The sequence below is a fragment of the Myotis davidii genome, unplaced genomic scaffold (genome assembly GCF_000327345.1).
Source record: "Myotis davidii unplaced genomic scaffold, ASM32734v1 scaffold861, whole genome shotgun sequence".
Taxonomy (NCBI): domain Eukaryota; kingdom Metazoa; phylum Chordata; class Mammalia; order Chiroptera; family Vespertilionidae; genus Myotis; species Myotis davidii.
This window is the reverse complement of record NW_006291401.1, coordinates 81,297-96,508: the sequence shown is the minus strand read 5'-3', so window position 1 is coordinate 96,508 and position 15,212 is coordinate 81,297. Positions and strand designations below refer to the sequence as shown.

General features: G+C 36.1%; 1 protein-coding gene across 1 annotated transcript in view; it reads left to right on the top strand.

Moving 5' to 3' along the window:
* Positions 1-1,988: 1,988 nt before the first annotated feature.
* The window catches only part of TSGA10 (testis specific 10), a 49,405-nt gene continuing 36,181 nt past the window's right edge, over positions 1,989-15,212 (top strand). The window contains exons 1-6 of the mRNA XM_015564518.1: positions 1,989-2,155; positions 3,119-3,271; positions 7,044-7,214; positions 7,302-7,379; positions 8,703-8,854; positions 13,455-13,570. Of these exons, the coding sequence (XP_015420004.1) occupies positions 2,105-2,155; positions 3,119-3,271; positions 7,044-7,214; positions 7,302-7,379; positions 8,703-8,854; positions 13,455-13,570 (721 nt within the window). The 5' untranslated portion in view covers positions 1,989-2,104. The remainder of the gene's footprint in view (positions 2,156-3,118; positions 3,272-7,043; positions 7,215-7,301; positions 7,380-8,702; positions 8,855-13,454; positions 13,571-15,212) is intronic.

Sequence of the window (15,212 nt, the reverse complement as noted above, 5' to 3'; positions counted from 1 at the left end):
CTGATTCAGGAAAATATCATGTACGTTCAGGAAGCACAGAGAGCCCCAATCAAGATGAACCCAAACAGACCACAGGAAAACCATCACAATTAAAATGGCCAAGGTTAAAGACAAAGAGGAAATCTTAAAGGCAGCAAGAGAGAAATAGTCATTCACCTATAAGGGAGTTCCCATAAAGCTCTTAGCTGATTTCTCAACAGAAACACTTTAGGCCAGAAGGGATTGACATAAAGTATTCAAAGTAATGAAAAGCAAGTACCTGCAATCAAGACTGCTCTATCCAGCATGACTGTAATTTGAAATCAAAGATGAAATAAAGTGCTCCCCCCTCCAAAGTGCACGCACACACACACAACTACTACTACCACCCCTTTTCCTCCCCTAGGTAAACATAAAGAGGTAGTGTATCTTTTCTTTTGTAAAATATTCACTGTCTGCATGCTTTTATTTTTAAGTGGCTTACTCTTTTGATGCTCTCTTTCCAGTTAAATCAGCTCAAATATTTAAAATCCAAGTATTTTTTTTTGGCTCGATTTTCAGATTGAGTTCACTTGCCAACAAAATAATATGATAGTATTGGAGGATACAATAGGAAGACTTAGATCTGTAAGTACATTTTTCTTAAATAGATGTTAAGGAATAATTTTTATTTTGTTAGTATAGTAAAACTACAAAAAATTGTACATATGTTTTGACTCTCATGAATTTTGTGAGCAATAAAAAATGTTTGTGTTCTACAGTCAGCCCTCTCTGCCGGGTGCACAAGGGTACTCCCATCTGTAAGAGCAATGCTGTTCTTGCTTCGTGCCATCATTACTCCTGGAGGTGGAAAGATCTTTCGGTTGTTTTTTTTAATGCCCTTAGCTGTTAATTGATTTAGAATGATAACTGAGTGATTTAATTCTCAAAATATAACATGAGTTTGTCTACACATTAACTTTTTTTAAAAATATATTTTATTGATTTTTTTACAGAGAGGAAGGGAGAGGGATAGAGAGTTAGAAACATCGATGAGAGAGAAACATCGACCAGCTGCCTCCTGCACACTCCCCACTGGGATTGTGCCCGCAACCAAGGTACATGCCCTTGACCGGAATCGAACCCGGGACCTTTCAGTCTGCAGGCCGACGCTCTATCCACTGAGCCCAACTGGTTAGGCTACACATTAACTTTTATTCTTAGTAATAAATTTCTGTAAGTCAAATTTTTAGTTTAATTCTAAGTAATATGTTTCCTTTAACAATGTGAAATGAAAACTGCTGTTTAGACATTTTAACGTTATTATTTAAAATATTTAAAACACCTCTGTAAATATATTTGTCATTTCCTCTCAATACAGCTTTGGTAAAATAAATGTTGTGAAAGAAATGTTTCCAGCATTAATTTATCCATCCCTTGAATACTTAGTGAAAAAAACTTAGTTGCTATACAAGTTATTCTAAGTAAATTAATTTTACTTCTAGGATTTGTAACCATATCTGTGGACATTTCTGGCCTCTCTGAAATTTCTTTACCATTTTTTCTTCAAAATTATTGAATAAATTTTGGGGTATGTTTAAGTTTAATAAAAATATAGAACATTTCGGGAGGGGAGGTAAGAGATCAACCAAAGGACTTGTATGCATGCATATGAGCATAACCAATGGACACAGACAGTAGGGGGATGAGGCCATGTGCTGGGGGGTGGGAGCGGCCAGGGAGAGGTCAATGGGGTAAAAAGGAGACTTATGTAACACTATAAACAATAAAGAATTCAAATTAAAAAATAATGTCAAATGTTATGTCACAATAAAATATATAGAACATTCAGAAATGCTGGAGAAGAAAGATATCTAACTGCTTTTTAAAAATTACGATTTTTAAAAATTATTTTCAAAACTCACCACATTTATTGTTTTTAAGGATTCTTTTCGTGTTCGACTTCATGTAGTAAATGCTGCTGAAGTTTAGCTTGAAATAATGGCCTAATTTTTTCCTTCCTGGCAAGATAATTTTAGAGATTGAAAAAGCACAAAATAATCCTCCTTCCAGACTTGATTCCTTTGTCAAGACCTTAGAAGCAGACAGAAATTACTACAGGAGCGAAGCTCAGAGTCTGAGAGAGATGATCGAGAGCACATCTGAAGGTCCAAGCCGCCCGTCTCCATCTTCTCGGGTAGGTTTTGGAAAGTTATAAATAAATATTTTGGACTTTGTTGCTCAAAGACTGACTTCTATTCTTTGGCTTATCTGGAAGTAATTCAGGTTGATTAGCATGACTTGCTATATCAAAGAGAGGTCTCTTTGATGGACAGTGGATCATTGAAATTGGTTCTCTGTCCCTAGCATTTGTCATGGTTGGGAGGTAATCAGACAAATGTGGAGCAATTTGGGGGGAACTTGTTTAAAAGAGGGGTAATTTGGCCTGGGCCAGCTAGCTCAGTTGGTTTGAGCGTCATCCCTATACACTAGGGTTGTGGGTTAGATCTCCTGTCAGGGCACATATAAGAAGCAACCAATGAATGCATCAAATGGAACAACAGATTGATCTCTCCCTCCCAACCTGCCTCTCTCTCTCTTTCTTTCTTTCTCTTTTCCCTCTCCCTCTCCTTCCATCCCTCTATCACTCCTTCTTTTCTCTCTCTCTAATACCAATCAATCAGTACAAATTTAAAAGAGATGAATTTTAAACTTCATCATTTCCTTACCTTATATAGTCATTAGAGGCCCGGTGCTTGACATTCGTGAAGAGGGGGTGATCCCTCAGTCCGGCCTGTGCCCTCTTGCAGTCTGGGACCTCTCAGGGGATGTCCACCGAGGGGTTCTTAGTGCTGTGTGGAGATGGGAGAGGCTCCGCTGCTGCGCTCACCAGCCATCAGCCGCTGCCTCTGGCTGAGTGGCATCCCCCTGTGGGAGCGCACTCACCACCAGGGGGCAGGTTCTGCATTGAACGTCTGCCGCCTGGTGGTCAGTGCGAGTCATAGCGACTGGTCGTTCCACCCTTAGGTCTATTTGCATATTAGGGTTTTATTTTTAGGATGTTTGCTTAAGTGGAGACTGTGTACTGCCATCAGTAGTACTTTTCTACTCATACTACAGGTCAAAGAAGAATTTCAAATTTCTTATATAATAATTGTAGGGTACAAACTGTGATGTAGAGCTTTGGAAGACAAGAGACCGTGAAGAACTTAAATGCATGCTGGAAAAATATGAGCGTCATTTGGCAGATATTCAGGGTAATATCAAGACTCTTACATCTGAGAGAGACAAGACCTTCTTTCTTTATGAACAGGTAAAGTTGTTTATAAGGAAACAATATATGTAAGTAATAACAGTTAATTGTAGAGATATATAATTCTTTGGGTATGCTTAAGTCTGCCAATCAAATTAATTTACCATTTGGAAATACCTTTGTTTTTAAGATATTTTTAATGAAATGCAATATATTTCTAATACAGTATATGTGCACACAGACATATATATGATTTCCCCATGCCCATAAAAGATTGGGGATTAAAAAATGCTATCATTTTGATATACTATCAGTCACTTTAGAAACTGCCATATAATTTGTTTAATTTCAGAGAGTAAAATCAGTTTTTAGTTTCTCTATTTTTAGCTTAAAATTCCTTTCTTCACTCAGCAGATATTAAACTCCATACATCACCGACATCATCAATTACAGCAAGTTTGTGCAGGTTATGAGCTTGCTACTCTTTAAGGGAATAAAGTGATAAGATGCAGATACTGTGTGTGTTTTTTTTAAGTTTTAGAGTTTGCCTCAGTGGATTTTACTTTAATTTGAAGTCAAGGTTAATAATCTGTTTTTAAATAAGTGACTTTGGATACCATGATTGTATGGCCTATTTGCTTCATATTATATATGAGGAGGTAGGGCTAATAAAGTTAACTGATTTGCCCAAGAACAGCAGGATTCAGAGTCCAAATTTTCTGACTCCTATTTGGGTCTGCTCTTTGCCATTTAGTTAAGCTTGTTGAAGATGAATTGGCCCATGTGGAAATGGATTATTCTAATATAATAAAACCCTAATATGCAAATTGACCTAACGGTGGAATGACCAGTCACTGTGACACACACTGACCACCAGGGGGCAGATGCTCAATGCAGGAGCTGCTCCCTGGTGGTCAGTGCACTCCCACATGGAAAGCACTGCTCAGCCAGAAGCTGGGCGGTGGCGGTAGCCCTAAGGACCCCTTGGGGGATGTCCACCTGCTGGCTTAGAACAGGGGCTGGGCTGAGGGACCCCCCGTCCAGTGCACAAATGTTGTGCACCGGGCCTCTAGTATAAAATAAATGCCCAGTGTATACTATGTCATAGCATGGAATCCTTTTAGTTAAATCACAGTACTGTTCTCTTTCTAATCTTAGTCTTGTTCATTTCTTATTCTTCTCAGAATTTTAATAAGATTTTATTATATTTAAAATGTTAAACATTATATTAGCTATTTAATGGATATTCTCTTCTATAATTAGCTTTCTTATTTGTAGTTTGAGCAGTTTAAAAAGCACTTCTACCACTTCTAAGTGTGTAGGTGATTACTTTGCTTGGATTAGAACTCCCGGGTGTCTTTCTGTGCCATGAAACCTGAGCCAGTGTATGTATGCAGGATTGTAAGACCACTGCTGGGGGGCAGGAAAGTCCCTTAATGAGAAGCCTGTGTGCATTAGTGTAAGGTGTGAGATTATTTTACTGAAACCTCTGCCTTGTAAATCCTATACTTGCATATAGTATAAGTGATTTTCAAATCGTTGCCATATTCCTTTTCTTCAGACAATTTTATATTGAGATTTGAAGTGTAGAATAGTCAATGAAAAGCTGCTGTGATCTATCCCACTGCCTCATTAAGCCATGGAGTACCGTGGAGCACAGTTTAAAACATTCACAGACATTGTTTTCTATGTTGGCAATCTAGTTAGGGAGATAAAGTATATTGCCTTGTATTTATTTTTTGTTATTTTAGTGTAAATAGTCTAGGACCGTGGTTGGCAAACTGCAGCTCGTGAGCCACATGCGGCTGTTTGGCCCCTTGAGTGTGGCTCTTCCTAAGCCTTAGGAGTGCCCTAATTAAGTTAATAACAATGTGCCTACCTATATAGTTTAAGTTTAAAAAATTTGGCTCTCAAAAGAAATTTCAATCGTTGTACTGTTGATACTTGGCTCTGTTGACTAATGAGTTTGCCGACCACTGGTCTAGGAGATATTGTAAAAAGAAAATAAGTGGATATTTTTATTTATGGTGATTAAGGAAATATTTCCTAGACTCAGTAGAGTTTGAGTACTGAGGGATGGATGAATGGGGTTGGATTTGGCTTATGTGCCAGTGTAGTTTACCAGCTTCTGGACTATATAGAGAAGACTGTTCATTGGGCCTTACAAAGGGTTTATACTTTGCTTAATAAGCAATAGGCAGTTTGTATTTTTAAAGTAGAAGAAATATGACCAAAGCCACAGTTTTACAATTTCAACAATTTTGTATTATCTCATACATCTTTATATGTTATCTTTATAACAATCTCTCCTTTAAAAGAGCTGGATGAGGGAGAAAACACGGACTTTTTAGAAGGCTGTTACAGTTGTCCATGGGAGGCATCAGGAACTAAGCTAGAATGCTAACAAGGAAGACTTGACAAAATTTGATTTAAGCAAAAGGGGGGATGAATAGAAATGTTTGAAGTTCTGTTTTGAGTGACTGAAGAATTATGATAATAGAAAAAGAATGAGGAAAGTTATTGATGGAAAAGATGTGTTTGGTTTCAGAAAGGTGGAGGACATTCAGGTAGTAATTGCCATCAGGTAGTAAGAAATGTGGGACTGGAGTGGGGAGAAAAGCAAGAGCCGAACAGGTAAATTTATAAGTCACCTGCTTAGAGGTAAGTTTTGAGCCTTCGGAGTGGGTGAAGTCTCTGAATGAGAGCGAGGGAAGTTTTATTCAATGGATAGAGGGAACTATGAAAGAAGACAGGAAACTAAGGCAGAACTCTGGTATAAGACCAAGGGAGGAAGTAATTTCAAGGATTGTGTTGAAGACAATGTCAAATGTTGCCAAAATATCAAGAACAGGAACTGAGAAAGAACCATTAGATTTGATGAGGTCCTTACTTGTAAGGACCTGCGAAGTGATGGGTGTGGGAGCCAAGTTAGAGTGTGATGAGGAAGTGTGTAGTAAGGAACAAGCCATGGTAGAGACACTTAAACGAGAGAAACAGATAGTCATAGGATGGTAAATGGACACAAGAGGAGTAAGTGACAGTTTTCCAAGATATGAGAGCCCTTTGCATGGTTGAAGGCAGGGGAGAAAGAGCCAGAGGAGGGAGTGCTATTTGAAGTGAGTGGAAATAATCATAGTTGAGTCAGGGATATCTTAGAAGACGCTTCAGGAGATGAAGTCCAGAAATCGGGTGAAGGCTTATGGAAATTGGGAAGTAATTTATCTTCCTCTGGGACTTGGAGACTAGCTGAATAGATAGTAATTACAATTGGGAGGAAGGAAGATAAGGACTTAAGCCACAAGGTAGGAAATATAATCATCTGCAAATGTAGAATAGATTTGAAACCGAGGATGGTGGAACAGTATGTAGAGAATATGTTGGGTTGTCAGTAAGGATTGGTGGGCCTTTCTGTCAAGGTAAAGGTAGCTAGGAATGACTATGGTATGTACACTTATGTAGAGAAAAACTAGAATACTATGATAATATTTTTTAAACCAGTATTCTACCTGAATTGTACTGAATTCATGATTATATCACAAAGTGAATAGAGTATACCATATGTATTTCTTAGTAAATAATTTTCTCTTGCATTGACTGCCTCCAAATTAATTAAAACATTTTTTTGTGTGTGAAGCAAACTTCTATTTGTATACATCCATTTGCATTTTGGGGGCATCTCTGGTATTTACTTGTATGAAGTCAAAATTATGCCATTATCCTACTCCATGCATATTGATAATAGGTTTGGATTTTAACTGACTGGATATAAGATAGCTATATTTATGTTTGTTCTAAAGCTTGTTAAATAGGAGTCTACCTATTTAACTAATAGGCACAAGAAGAAATTGCTCGACTTCGACGAGAAATGATGAAAAGCTGTAAGTCTCCTAAGTCAACAACAGCCGATGCCATCCTCCGCCGAGTGGAGACTGAAAGAGATATAGCCTTCACTGATTTACGAAGGGTGACCACAGAACGAGACAGTCTGAGGGAAAGGCTAAAGGTTTGAAAGAGTTTTATCTATAGGAACGTGTGAAGTTCAGTGCAGTGACATTGAAAGCACTGTGTTTTGTTTATGTTTTTTAACTAGATTGCCCGAGAGACAGCATTTCATGAGAAAGCTCCCTTGGAACAAAGGATGGAGGATCTGGAGTGTACAGTTCCTAATGTAAAGAAAAATCACTTTTGCACTTTGGGCTATAAACTGTCAGTGGCTTTTCCCTTTTCCTTTCTTTTCTATGTTCAGAGAAGTTATTTTATTGTTCTAACTGAGGTTTGTAATCCTAAAATATTGAAGGTGGTATATCTGGTGTAAATTGTCTATTCTTTGTTGTTTATTTTATTTTAAAAATGTGAGCAAAATCTCTTTTATGTTAGATTGCAGAGTGAGTTCTTTTTTAAAAAAATCATTAGGGCTGCCTTCTCAGAGATTTTAGCAATTTTTTCATCTCCCTGTTTCATTCAAGATAACAATGCCAGATGCAAGGAACCTGGATTATTCTACCTAAAGAGTAGCTAGGATAGAAAAAATTATGATGAAATAAAAATTAAAGAGAACAATATATGTAATGAATTTAAATGTGAAGCATCACCTTGTTTTAGTAATCAAAGATTTGAGATACTATGAATATATTTGAGATAGTATGACTATATAAATAATTAAGGGAATTTGATTTTCTGTTACCAAATTTAATTGAATATGTTTATAAATGTATCTGTATTATGTTGTTATAATTGTAACTGAACAAATAAATGGAGGTTTGGCTGCCTGGCTCAATAAAAGCCAAATTTGTGAGACAGGTGCTCATGCAAAAGGAAAGGGCTTTTATTCAGGAGTCACACGACCTGGGAGAATGGCAGACTCCCATCTGAAAGACCAATCTCTCTTCCTGCTCAAGCCCAGGGTTCTGGTAGGGATAGGAAGGGGATGGTTTTTTTTTTTCCTAATTATCTTGGTAACTTTTGGTGTGTTTGGGGCCCATGCATTCATTTTCTAGCTTGTGTTGTACTTGGGTTCTATCCATTCATATTTCTAGCTTTTGGTGCCTGGGATCCTCTCCATTATTATTTCTAGCTTTTGGTGGTTCAGTGTAAGAACCTCTCCCTGCTGCCATCTTGGCCAATGGGGGAGAATCTATGTAACATAATGACTAATAATAATAATAATAATAATAATAATGACAGATGGGGAAAAACAATTTTTTTCATAATTCCATTTTATATCTATAGTTAATGTTGAGCAACAAGTAAGTCATTTCTGCAAATAGATATGTATGCTAAAGTCAAATTGAACCAGATTGAAATGTAGATGGATATACTATTCTTGGTCCTACTCCACAATACTTCGTCCATATAGCCTTCACAGTATTCAAGTCTAATCATTGTATGAATCTTATCGTATACCAGTTTTTACAAAGAGAGGATGTCTCTTTAGGAAGATCATTAAGACACTTTTAGTGATGGCAGTAACCTTGTCATTCTCCTTGTATAGCTTGATGATGAACTTATGGAACAAATGTCAAATATGACTTTGACGAAGAAAACAATAACCACTGTGGGAAAAGAAATGAAATCACTAGCAAGAAAGGCAATAGATACAAAAAGTGAACGTGGCAGACAAAAAGCAGAGAATAATTCTTTGAGGTAAACGAAATTGCCTTTGAACAACTAATAGCTTATTATAAATAACTCTGCTTTTTGTAGTGTATTTTATAATGGTAATTAGTGATTTGTTGACTTGAATTTTGGGGAGGATTATTATGAAACAGTTGTAGAAAACTCAGCATACATTAAATGATTTCCCCAAGATCAATCACAGATTGATAATGCCACACTTACCGAGGACTCAAACTTTTAGTAGTCTCAATCTTCCAATTGGAGAAAACCTCAATGTTTAACAAAAGTAGCTCCTACAAAGCCATCCTGGGTACAAGCATGATTGACTTTGGTATTTGATTGTTAATTTACCTTTATAGCTTAAACTATGTTCTGTGGGCTGAGCAGTGTAAGAAGACATAGAGCACAGGTTTTACAGTAGCTTAGAAAAGGGGTGGTTTAGAATATAATAAAAAGTCATAGAGAAATAGGAACATGTAATGAAACTTATTAAATGAATGTCAAGTACTGTGCTTAGCGCTTCTGACATACTGATATGGTAGCAGGAGAATTTCCAGGCAATAAGTGCAAGTGAATAAGTTTTTGAAGACCTCCATGCTAGTGGTTTTGTTTTACTTTTAGTATCTGTTGATGTGAAAAATAGAATTTCTATAGATTCAGTAAGGTTGAATTTCAGTGCATCTATGAACATTTGAAAAAAAGTAATTCATGTGAGTGTGAAACAAATTACTAAGTTACAGAGAATACTTGGTTTACATGAGTTCCTGGAGTCTTCTCTTTGATCTTTCAAGGGTCTATGGTGCATACATTGGAGTCACTATCAGGATAGAAATTTACTTGTCTTCTTCCCTTCATTTTTTTTTAAATTGCTGCTTAAAAGGATATTGCAATCTTAGGTAAAATTTAAAAGTAATAAAATAAAACAATCTCAACAAAAAACACCTTGGAAAATAGAGAAAAGTGTAAAGAAAATTTAAATCACCCACGATTCCATAACCCAGGGAAGACTTTTATTAATGTAGGTCTGTTTCTAACCAGAGATATTTTTATCTCTATGTATATAAGCTTTCTATGTAATTGACATCATATTGAGTGATATATTTAAGTGATTTCACTTAATTGTATACAATAAGCATTTTCCCATGTCATTAGAGGTTTTTTGAAAGCCTTTTAGTAGTTTATTAAAATATTTTAACAGATAGAGCCGAAACCGGTTTGGCTCAGTGGATGGAGCGTCGGCCTGCGGACTGAGGGGTCCAGAGTTCGATTCCGGTCAAGGGCATGTACCTGGGTTGCGGGCACATCCCCAGTGGGAGATGTGTAGGGGGCAGCTGATCGATGTTTCTCTTTCATTGATGTTTCTGACTTTCTATCTCTCTTCCTTCCTCTCTGTAAAAAATCAGTAAAATATATTTTAAAAAATAAAAATATTTTAACAGATAGATATATAATTGGAGATTTTTTGGTGTACATTTGTTTTTTTGTTTGTTTTTTAAATTAATTTTAAGTATAAACATATTTTTTAAAATATATTTTTATTGATTTCATAGAGGAAGGGAGAGAGAGAGAAACATCAGTGATGAGAGAGAATCATTGATTGGCTGCCTCCTGCACGCCCCCCACTGGGGATCGGGCCTGCAACCTGGGCATGTACCCTTGACCGGAATTGAACCCAGAACCCTTCAGTCCACAGGTTGAGAGAGGGTCTGGTCAGGGAGCACACCCAGGGTGGAGCATGAGTCTAGCTAAGCACTCGGTGAGTGTTCACCGGCTGGAGGCTTGTGAGAATTATGTGAAAATATATGTGAATGTGCTTTTTTGTTTTGTGTTGATATTCCTGACCCGAGGATATTTTTTCCCAGTGATTTTTTAGAGAGAGTGGAAGGGAGGGAGAGAGAAAGAGAGAGAGAAACATCAATGAGAGACACATGGATTGGTTGACTCCTGCAGGTGCCCAGACCTGGGTTGGGGATTAAGTCTACAACTGAGGTACGTGCAGTCACATATAATCAAGAGTTTGTTTCTGTTTATCACTGAGTAATATTCCATTGCGTGGGTAGTAAGACATTTTGGTTGTTTGCAATTTGGGGCTAAAACAAAACTATTATGCATGTTCTTATATGGGTCTTTGTATGGATGTAAGTTTTTATTTCTCTTGGATAAATAAGAGTAGATAGAATAACTAAGCCATATGATGGATATATGTTTAACTTTTAAAGAAACCATAAACTGTTGTATTGTTTTGTTCTAACAGTTTTATAGTTTCAGCTCTTACATTTAGATCTATGACCCCCCCCTTTTTAATGTTTACTAGTATGTAAGGTCTGAGATTAAAAGTAGAGGTTTGTTTTTGTATATGGGTATCCATTGCTTCTTACTTGTTAAGATTATCCATTCACCCTTTAAATTGCCTTGGCATCTTAGTGAAAAATTGACTGACCATATATGTGTGAGTCTATTTCTGAACTCTATTCTGTTTCATTGATCTGTTTTTTTCCATCTTTATGCTGATACCACTCTGTCTTGATAATTGAAGCTTTATAATAAGTCTTGAAGTAAGTCTTGAAGACTTAATTCAAGTCTGTAAGTCTAACTTTATTCCATTTAAAATTGCTTTGACTGTCCTAGGCCCTTTACATTTCCATATAAATTTTAGAATAACCTAAAATTAGAATCATTAGAAAATAAAAGTTAGATATAGAATCATTAGATTAGAATCTAATGATTAGAATCATTCATCTACAAAATGTTTATTGGGATTTTGATTAGAATTATGTTGAACCTATAGATAAATTTTGGAAGAATTGTTGAACATATTGAGCTTTTGATCTATAAACACAGAATATCTCTCCATTTATTTAGGCCTTTAAAAATTTCTCTCAGCAGTGTTTTATAAATATTCAGTGCACAAATATTTCACACCCTTTGTTATATTTACATCTAAGTATTTCATATTTTAATGCTATTATAAATTTAAGTTTCCTATTGCTTTTTGCTAGTATATTGAAGCAAAATTTACTTCTGTATATTGCTCTTGTATTTTTCAATTTTGCTAAACTCATATTATTTAAGACTAAAGGCCTGATGCACAAAATTTGTGCAAGAGTAGGCCTTCCTTCCCCCAGCTGCCAGCACTGGCTTCCCTCTGGCCTCCAGCAGGCACCTGGGACCTGGGCTTCCCTCCTAGCCCTAGCTTCGTCTGGAAGGTCATCTGGAAGGATGTCTGGTCTAATTAGCATATTACATTTTTATTATAGTTTTTTTGTAGATTATACAAAAATTATGTAGATAGTTTTTTATGTAGATTATCATGTTGTCTGTGAATAAAGAGAATTTTACTTTTTCTTTTCCAGTCTAAGTATCCAATCTTGTCTTATTGCAGTGGCTATAATTTCTGGTATAATGTTGAATAGAAAGATGAGAACAGTCATCTTTTTTCAATCTTTCAATATTGTTGTCTTAGCTGTAGGCTCTTTGTAGATGCCTACTGTCAGGTTGAAAATGTTCTCTTCTGTTCTTAATTTGCTGAGATTTCTCATGAAGGGTGGATATTGGATTTTGACAAATGCCTATTCTGAATCTATTGATATGATTTTTTTTACTGTTTATTTTTAGTCAGTTAATATGGTGAATTACATTAATATTCAATTGTAAACCAATTTTGTATATCTAAATGAACTCCCTTGGTCATTATGCATTATAATTTTTATATATTCTTGAATTATATTTGCTAAAAGTAGTTAAAACTTTTTACATGTATGTTTATTATTTCTCACCAAAGCATTATTGTTTTAGCTTTTGTGTTAGGCCTTTATATATAGTGTGATCTTGCGGTCAAGATTCACTTTGTCCTCACATGGCAATCTAGTTGATCCAGTACCAGTTGTTTCCTTTCTCATTGGATTCTTTGACATATTTGTTGAACATTAATTGACATACACACACACATATATATATATTCTGCTATTTGCATCATGTATATTTTTTATTTCAACTACTACATTTCTCATACTTATTTCACACTTATTATATATTTTTTCCCTTGGCTCTTTTTTCACATTGTTAATATCTTTCTCTTGTAATATGTTTACTAGTCTAATTTAATTTTTAATGTATTTATTCTAATATATCTGCTCCTGTTGCATTCTGTAATCTGTGTGTGTTTAAATAATAGCTGGTCTTTCAAATGTCTTATGATTTTGGCCAATGAACTTATTTTTTTCCGTGGAGATAAGATATGTCAAGCGGTGCTTTGGGGTAATCATCGTGTCAGCCACATTAACTTCACAGTATGGGGGACTGAAGTCACTGTCACTTTCTGCTTGTTGCCCCCTTGGGTTAGCAGCATTCGGAGGCACTTCTTAACAACCTTGGCTGCACATTGGAATCAAATGAGGAGCTTTAAAGAAATAGGGATTCGCCTGGCCAGTGTGGCTCAGTTGGTAAGCATTGTACCATGCACCAAGAGGTCACTGGTTTGATTCCAGGTCAGAGCACGTGTGGTTTTATGAAAATGCTAAAAGGAAAATGTTTACTGTTGTTCTTAAAAGTTTTTAGATTTAAATAACTAAGAGATTGATGAAACATAAAAATTTCAGAATTAGTTTTATTATTAAAATATTTACAGACTTTTATATGAAAATACAGAAAAAGAGCTTTCTAATACTCAGCGATACCTTGCAAAGAAAAAATATGAGCTACAGCCTACTCAGGGGAAAATTATGCGCTTGAATGAAAAAATCGGTGAGTTTTTTTTCCCTGATATTACTTTTTCTCTAAGTCTCGTAGAAAAATGTTTTATTCTCTTCGGTTATAACATAGATAAAGTTGGAAGTAGGCCCTTAAATTAAAAGTTTATGAGTCAATCATGGAAATATGTTTTTCATTGATAGTAAACTTTTTACTTAGATTTAGGACCTTAAATACTTAGACATGGCTTCACATGTTTCAACGAGGAGATAACTAAATGAAGCAGCAACAGTTTATAATTTCTGACTTAAAATTCTTAAATATTAAGTGTAGGTAAAAATAAATCAGGATTCAATATTGAATTTATAGTATGGTTACTTTAAAATATGCATAACACTTGTAAATTTACAAGTTTTTGTATGATACTGTGGCTTGTTCATAGTTGTAATGAAACATAACACACATATATATTACTTTTGGTGGAAAGTGTACATATATTTGGCTGTATCTATGATATTACTTGGATTTATAGAGGGAAATATTTTTATAAAGTCTTATATTTATGTTTATTACAATGATCTCTGGAAACATGGTTATAATTTAATATTTTTATAACTATAAAGTGAAATTTTGATTAGGACTATAAAAGAGCCCATTTTAAAACAGAGGGAACATTTAAGAGGATCCAGGATTGAGTAAGAAGAAGTAAAGAAGTAGACCCATGAGTGAGTGTTATTTTGGGAACAAGAGAGCAAAGTGTTTTAAAAAGGAGGGTAGTGTCAATTAACAGATGCTTTCGAGAAGCAAAGTAAGACAAGGTTGAAAAGATGTTGATTGGATTTGGCACGTTGGAGGTTTGGGTAACACCCACAAAGTTTAGATAGAGTGTTGGATGTGGAAGATGGGATAGGTTGAGGAATGACTGGGAAGTGAGGAAGTAGAGAAAGGAGAGAGTAGAGTCTCTTAAAAAAATTGGCTACTAAGAGTGGCAAAAAAATGGGGCGTAGCCTGAGTGGTATGTAAGATTGAGGATTTTTTTTTAAAGCTAGGAAATACTAGAGCTGTTTCAGAGCTTTCATTTATGTATTTATCTTATGCCAGTGGGAATGAACTCAGATATCTGAACACTCAAAACATGTGGTTTGCCTGAAAGATAGTACTGCCCGGAAAAGGGAATTGGTATAGTCTCGGGCACTATATAGATCATCCTCTTGGCATATGATACTGCCTCTCTTAGTGCTGCACCGGATGGCCGTGGACAGGGATTAGCCTAGAGGTCCAATCTAGCAGAGCTTCCCTGGTAGAGCTCTGACCAGTGGTTCTAAGCTTCGGTGTGTGTCAGAATTCCTGGAGAGCTAGTACAGACCACTGAGCCAGGCTCCTGGAGAAGGACATGGACAAGGCTTGTGTATCTTTACCATTTTGCTCAAGTGGTTCTCAAGCTGTGTTGTGCATTAGAATCATGTGGGAGGCGTGCTTGTTAAAACATAACTGCTCTATCAAAACAACAATGTGGTATCTCACACCTGTCAGAATGGCTATCATCAACAAATCAACAAACGACAAGACAAGTGCTGGAGAGGATGCGGAGAAAAGGGAACACTCGTGCACTGCTGGTGGGAATGCAGACTGGTGCACTCACTATGGAAGACAGTATGGAGTTTCCTCAAAAAGTTAAAAATGGAACTCCCATTTG